The following is a 7,578-nucleotide window of genomic DNA, read 5'->3' as shown; positions in this document are numbered from 1 at the left end:
AATGTGTCTTTAAGTTACAAGACTCCTTCATCTACAATGCCACCGGTTAGACTCGTCCTGGAGAGCTCTGACTCTTTCCTGCTCACATAAAGGCCTGCCACCTCCATTGTTTTCAGCTTGTCAGGTCTGGCACTTCCTTCCTCCAAGCCCCAGCTGCCTCTCCCAGCTCATCTTTCTGTCGGCCTCCTCTAACAAATCCCTACCTCCCAAACCCAAATCCTGGCAATCAGTGGTCTGATTTCTTTATCTTTAAAGTTCACCTTTTCCAGAATGCGGCCTTTTGTGTCTGGCTTCTTGCACTTAGCATGTTTTTGAAGTTCACCTAACTGTATTATGGAAAACTTCAAACTATTGAGAGGCGCCAATATAATCAGGTCAGAGAGGTCAAGGAACAAACGGCATCAGAGCCTTACCAGAGTGTTACATTTTACAGCACCAGGGCAATCAGGAAGGTCAGTAGGGGGAGATGTAACAATCAACTTTTATGGGAGACAGCTGCAGCAGGGAGGGTACGGGAGATGGCCGCAGCCCGGGAGTAAACTGAAAAACAAGCAACTTGATAAGAAACTAGACAGGCATTAATTCACAACGGCGCCAAGATTCCCAGAAGAGTGACCCCGTTTGCTTCCCCCCTTGCTCCCCCCGTTTGCTTCCCCCGTTTGCTAGAGGGGTATATAACCTATACTTAGACTCTTAGTCAGGGCTGACAGCCGCTGCTCTGCTGCGTTCAGAGTAAGCTGTGGGCCCCAACATGTTGGTAGCTAAATAAACCCTTTGCCTTTTGCATGAGAAGCGTCTCTTGGTTCTTTGTGACAGCGGCTTGCGTCCCGGGCTTTACATTTGGAGGTTCCACCGCGATATTTGTTGCAGCCGCCTCTGGGTTCCAACAGACGCTTCTTGGGGTAAGTGACGGCGCCTTTCTGAATAGCGATCGCTTAGATATTGGAAACACAAATTTAGTCAGAGCTGGCAAATCTGTTCGGTCTGGTGGCTGTCGGGGAGGGGCGTGAGCCTCCCCCAACTGCGGCAGACAGACGTGTCGGGAGGTCGCAGGCCACAGCCCCGGGGGACGCCCTGGTGGAGTCTGGAGAGGACCAGGGACGCCTGGACTCTTGTCTGTTCCGTCTGTTAGATACGGATTCTGATTCTGGTTCTGTTTCTGGTTCTGTAATTCTGTTGCCAGCTAGGTCAATTGGCTCTGTAAAACCTTCTTTTTGAATCCTCCGATTTTTGCCTCAACGCGTTGTGTCTGTCCTTGTTTTTTGTTCCTTGTTTTTTGTCATTGGTGTGTGTGTGTTCGTAGTCATGGGCCAGTCTGTCTCTACTCCTTTGTCTCTGACCCTGGACCGCTGGTCAGAAGTCAAGGGACGAGCTAAAAACCTTTCTCTTGTCGTCAAAAAGGGTAAATGGCAGACTTTTTGTTCATCCGAGTGGCCCGCCTTTAATATCGGATGGCCCCCGGAGGGGTCTTTCCATCTGCCTCTCATCAGGGAAGTAAGGAGACTGGTATTTCAGCCTGGCCGACACGGACATCCAGACCAGGAGCCTTACATCCTGGTCTGGCAGGACTTATGTGAGAACCCCCCGGCGTGGGTCAAGCCCTTCTTACCCCCTGGTTCTCTCCCCAGGTCTTCGGTCTCTGTCTCTGAGCCAGCAATCCTCCCTGTGAAGCCGGCTCTCCCCTCTCCTCCACCCTCTGTTCCTCCGGTCCTCCCGGACTCACAGCCTGATCTTATTCTCCTAGATTTCCCACCACCTTATGCTTCGCCTTTGCAGCCTCCGGCGGCCGAGGCACCGCAGCGGCCCGGCCAAGTGCCTTCTCCGGCGCCCGGTCCAGCCCCCCTGCCAGCGTCCCCAACGGTGGCCTCCCCAGATTCCACCCTCGAGGTTTCTCTGCTGCCACCGGGCGACGGGCCAGCACAGCGGACTAGGAGCCGGCGCCAGCCGGATGAAGGACCTGTGGCCACTACTCTGCCGTTACGCCCTTACGGGCCTATGGTGGAAAATGGAAGCGGGGGGGAGATGCCGGGCCTCCAGTATTGGCCATTTTCTTCCTCTGACTTATATAATTGGAAAAATAATAACCCTCCTTTCTCTGAAGACCCCACTCGGTTAACAGGTCTCGTGGAGTCCCTTATGTTTTCTCATCAGCCAACCTGGGATGATTGTCAACAACTTCTGGGGACCCTCTTCACTACAGAGGAAAGAGACCGGATCCTGTTAGAAGCTCGGAAGAACGTTCCGGGGCAAGACGGGCGTCCGACACAGCTACAGAATGTTATTGATGACACCTTCCCACTGGCTCGCCCCGACTGGGACCCTAATACTCCGGAAGGTAGGGAGCATCTGTCCTCCTATCGCCAGGCTCTCGTGGCGGGTCTCCGGGCAGCTTCCAGGCGGCCCACCAATTTGGCTAAGGTAAGGGAGGTCGTCCAGGGTCCTGATGAATCTCCTGCAGTCTTTTTAGAGAGGTTAATGGAAGCCTATCGGAGGTTTACCCCCTTCGATCCGAAGTCGGAGGGCCAGAGGGCTTCAGTAGCCATGGCTTTCATTGGCCAATCTGCTGCAGACATAAGGCGGAAACTGCAGCGCCTTGATGGGCTGCAGGACCTCACTCTTAGAGACTTAGTTAAAGAAGCAGATAAAGTTTTTCATAAGAGAGAAACGGAGGAGAAAGAGGAACGTAAGGAAAGGGAGAGAGAAGAAAGAGAGGATGCCAGGGATAGAAAGAGAGATAAAGCATTAACCAAAATCCTGGCTACAGCAGTCAGTAACAATAAAGAGGGAGACAGGAAGGGAGGCAGTGCTGGGCCACGGCCGCGATCAAAATTGGACCCGGATCAGTGTGCCTATTGCAAGGAGTACGGGCATTGGAAGAAAGACTACCCAAAGAGACCCAGGAAGGGCCTACAGGCTAAACCGCCCACCTTGCTGGCCCTGGATGAAGACTAGGGGCGACGAGGCTCGGGCGACGAGGCTCGGAACCCCTCCCCGAGCTCAGGGTAAAATTTGATGTGGAGGGGACTCCTGTTGATTTTAAGGTGGACACCAGAGCTGTTTACTCGGCATTACAAGCACCACTGGGGCCGCTGTCAACTAAGCGGTCCCTGGTAAGGGGTGCCAACGGCAGCCGATACCGAGCCTGGACCACCAAAAGAACTCTAGACTTAGGAAGGGGAAAGGTCCATCACTCCTTCCTGGTGATACCTGACTGCCCAGCTCCCCTTATGGGGAGAGATCTGCTTACCAAATTAAAAGCCCGCATCACCTTCAACCCCGAAGGGCCCAGAGTAGAGTTCTTGAGCCCCCTAGTCCAGCAACCAGTAGTAACAGCTCTGACAATGTCTATGGAGAATGAATACCGCCTGTATGACTCCCCGGTAAAGGAACAAGATGTAACAAGGTGGCTAGACGAGTATCCGGATGCCTGGGCGGAGAAGGCCGGATTAGGGCTAGCGAGAAATCAACCTCCGGTAGTGGTTGCCTTAAAAGCTTCTGCAGTTCCAATTCGGGTGAGGCAGTATCCCATAAGTAAGGAGGCTCGGGAAGGAATCAGGCCACATATTCTAAAGCTACTGCAGGGGGGTGTCCTGAAGCCCTGCCAGTCAGCTTGGAACACACCACTCCTTCCCGTCAAGAAACCAGGGACCGGGGATTACCAACCAGTGCAAGATCTACGAGAAGTTAACAGCAGGGTACAGGACATACACCCCACTGTCCCTAACCCTTACAATCTTCTGAGTTCCCTTCCACCTGACAGGAGCTGGTACACTGTATTGGATTTAAAGGATGCCTTTTTCTACCTGCGGCTCTGCGAAAGCAGTCAACCTCTATTCGCTTTTGAATGGACCGACCCGAAGGCTGGTCTTGCAGGACAACTGACTTGGACCAGGCTGCCCCAAGGGTTTAAGAACTCCCCCACGATCTTCGATGAGGCCCTCCATCAGGACCTGGGCACCTTCAGAACCCAGCACCCGGAGGTAACCCTGCTCCAATATGTAGATGACCTGCTGCTGGCCGCGTCGTCTCGGGAAGAATATGAGTGCAAGACTCGCTCCTTACTACAGGAGCTCGCTCGGCTTGGGTATAAAGCATCAGCTAAGAAGGCCCAGCTATGCAGACAGGAGGTTACTTTTTTAGGGTACACTCTCCGGGGAGGGAAACGCTGGTTAACTGAGGCGCGGAAAAAGACTATTGTGCAGATCCCCACACCAACTTCCAGAAAACAACTCCGAGAGTTCTTGGGGACAGCTGGGTTCTGTAGACTGTGGATTCCGGGATTTGCTTCGCTAGCTGCCCCGCTGTACCCGCTCCTGAAGGGGGACACAGAATTCTCTTGGGGGTCAGAGCAACAGCGAGCCTTTGATGATATAAAAAGAGCCCTGCTATCAGCCCCAGCATTGGCGCTTCCTGATGTCGAAAAGCCCTTTACCCTTTACATAGAAGAGCGAGGGGGAGTGGCACGGGGGGGGGGGGGGGGGGGGGTCTTGACCCAGACTTTAGGACCCTGGAAAAAACCTGTAGCCTACCTATCCAAACGCTTGGATTCAGTAGCTGGGGGCTGGCCCCGCTGTCTTAAAGCTATAGCTGCCGCTGCCTTACTAGCCAAAGATGCAGACAAATTGACTCTGGGACAAAAACTAACTATTGTAGCCCCTCATATGCTGGAAAGTATCATCAGGCAGCCCCCAGACCGGTGGCTCTCGAATGCTCGCATCACACACTATCAGAGCATTCTGTTAGACAAGGACCGAGTGACCTTCGGACCTCCAGTTACTTTAAACCCTGCCACTCTACTTCCGGATGAGGCTGCAGACCCGGTCCTACACTCCTGCCAGGATATCCTGGCAAAAGAAGCAGGAATCCGTCGTGACCTAAAGAACTTCCCACTGCCAGACTCAGAGGTGACCTGGTTCACGGACGGCAGCAGCTTCCTACAGGATGGTAAGAGATGCACAGGGGCGGCGGTAGTTAGCAAGGACAAGGTTGTATGGTCTGCGGGGCTACCAGAAGGGACCTCCGCCCAAAAAGCGGAAATAATTGCCCTCACAAAAGCCTTAGAACTGGCTAAGGGGAAGAAGGCTACCATTTATACAGACAGCCGTTATGCCTTCGCCACGGCTCATGTACATGGGGCCATATACCAGCAAAGGGGACTGTTAACCTCAGCCGGAAAGGACATCAAACACAAGGCCGAAATCCTTAGACTACTAGCAGCTGTCCTACTGCCTACCAAATTAGCCATTGTTTATTGCCCCGGCCATCAAAAGGGGTCGGACCCTGTAGCCACAGGAAACCGGCGGGCAGACAAAGAAGCAAAGGCAGCAGCTCTTAAAGGGGCAGAGGTCCCAGCACTAGTGAACAAGGCTCCTAAGGAAGACACGACACCCGAGGCTACAGGGAATAAAAAACAACAGGCGGCCTCCTACTTACAACATGTACATCAGCTCACTCATTTGGGGGCCAGGAAGATGCAAAAGCTATTAAAAGAGCAGCCCTTCACTCTAGCAGCCAAGGAAAACAGAAAGCTAGCTGAACAGGTGGCAAGAAACTGCCGAGCCTGTCAGGCTGTAAATGCACACCCGTCGCAAATGCCAGAAGGGAAAAGACTCAGGGGAAGCCGGCCCGGCCAATTCTGGGAAGTGGACTTTACTGAAATCAAACCAACTAAGTATGGGTTAAAATTTCTCTTAGTTTTTGTAGATACTTTCTCAGGATGGGTAGAGGCCTACCCCACCCGAAGGGAAACAACGCAAATGGTAATTAAAAAAATTATGGAAGAACTTTTTCCTCGATTCGGACTGCCCCAGGTAATTGGGTCAGATAACGGACCTGCTTTCATGGCCCAGGTAAGTCAGGGAGTGGCCAAGGTATTGAAGATTAATTGGAAATTACATTATGCTTATCGTCCCCAAAATTCAGGGCAGGTAAAAAGAATGAATAGAACCATTAAGGAAACCTTAACTAAATTGACCTTAAAGACTGGCATTCAGGATTGGACCTTGCTCCTACCTTATGCCCTGTTCCGTGCTCGGAACACTCCCTCACCTTCTATGTATAATCTCACCCCTTTTGAAATTCTATATGGAACCCCACCTCCAGTCTCAAAAATGTTACCCACCATAGACAAAGACTCATTACCCCATACTCCTTTACTTGCCAGGTTAAAGGCTTTAGAGGGAATCCAGCAATTCATCTGGAAGCCCTTGGCCTCTGCCTATCAGCCAGGAGACCTCAAAGTGCCCCACTCCTTCCACGTTGGAGACTCGGTGTTCGTGAGGAGGCACCAGACCCACAGCTTGGAGCCCCGGTGGAAAGGACCTTACGTGGTGCTGCTGACCACCCCGACTGCGGTTAAAGTAGATGGCATCACTCCCTGGATCCATGCCTCCCATCTCAAGCCTGCACCGCCACCGGGACCTGAATGGACAATGGAAAGGACTAATAACCCTCTTAAGCTTCGCTTTCGTTGTAAGCCCCTGCCTGGCCAAACTGATGGCGAGTAACCCCCATGCCCCTGTAACCTTGACCTGGGAAGTCATCAACCCAACAGGGCAAGTAGTCTGGTCAACCAGAGGTGTCCACACTCCGGGTAGCTGGTGGCCTACCCTATCTCCAGACGTATGCCAGCTAGCTGTCGGTCTAGACACATGGGACATATCAAAGGTAGAGAACCCTAACAACATCCCGGTGGCACCTAGTAAGCCCTCCGCTGGTCTCGACTTCAGGGGCTACCCCAGTAGCAATACCAATGCGGGATGCCAGAATTATGGCAAACGCACCCTCCTAGACCACCTCACTTTTTATGTTTGCCCAAGAGATGATCGTAGTCAGAATAAAATACGGAGCTGTGGTGGGCCTGAATCCCTTTATTGCACAGCATGGGGGTGTGAAACCACGGGGTCAGCTTATTGGACCACCCGATCCAGTTCAGACTGGATAACTGTCCACTGGAGCAGCAAAAGGGGAGAATGTAAAACAGAAGCTTTATGTAATGGATTAAATATCTCCTTAACAGAACGAGGCAGAGGGGCGGACAAGCTTTCCCACTGGTATAAGGGAAGGACATGGGGGCTTAGGTTTTATGCCTCCGGATATGACTTTGGTCTCTGGTTTACTATCAAACTACAACAAGAGACCACACCAGTCCTGGTGGGGCCCAATCCAGCTGTCCGTCCGGTCTCCCCACTCCGGCCCCTGGCGTCCCTGGGTGACTTGGCAGGGCCAGTGACAGAATCTCCCCAGGTTACCAACCTTGTTCGGACTCCGAGTAGTGGGGCTCCTACCCTGAGAAGCCCAAGTGGTAGGCTCCCCCTGTTTAACCTCGTAAGTGGAGCCTACTCTGCCCTTAATGCAACCCAAAGCAATTTGACTCAATCCTGCTGGCTCTGCCTCTCGGCAACACCCCCTTATTACAAGGGGACTGCAGTAAACGGAACTTACACCCTGACCACAAGCTCTGCCTGCAGTTGGGGAGGAGATCACAAGCTAACCCTCCCTGAGGTTTCTGGCAAAGGACTCTGCATAGGTACCCCCCCGCTGAGCCACCAGCGACTCTGTGCCAGAACTGTCTCTATG

The 7,578-nt window shown here is 52.7% G+C and overlaps 1 protein-coding gene across 1 annotated transcript; it reads left to right on the top strand.

Annotated features, from left to right (window-relative positions):
* The first annotated feature begins 1,305 nt into the window (after window positions 1-1,305).
* LOC138996786 (uncharacterized) lies at window positions 1,306-7,151 on the top strand. Its single transcript, XM_070397953.1, is given in 4 exon segments — window positions 1,306-1,707; window positions 1,777-2,964; window positions 2,967-4,944; window positions 6,164-7,151. Coding segments are annotated over 4 exon segments (3,573 nt in total). The 3' UTR covers window positions 6,169-7,151.
* Window positions 7,152-7,578: the final 427 nt, after the last annotated feature.

This window comes from Myotis yumanensis, unplaced genomic scaffold (assembly GCF_028538775.1).
Source record: "Myotis yumanensis isolate MYYU_CA2020_CCGP unplaced genomic scaffold, mMyoYum1.0.hap1 SCAF_18, whole genome shotgun sequence".
Taxonomy (NCBI): Eukaryota; Metazoa; Chordata; class Mammalia; order Chiroptera; family Vespertilionidae; genus Myotis; species Myotis yumanensis.
This window is presented reverse-complemented; position numbering and strand designations above follow the sequence as displayed.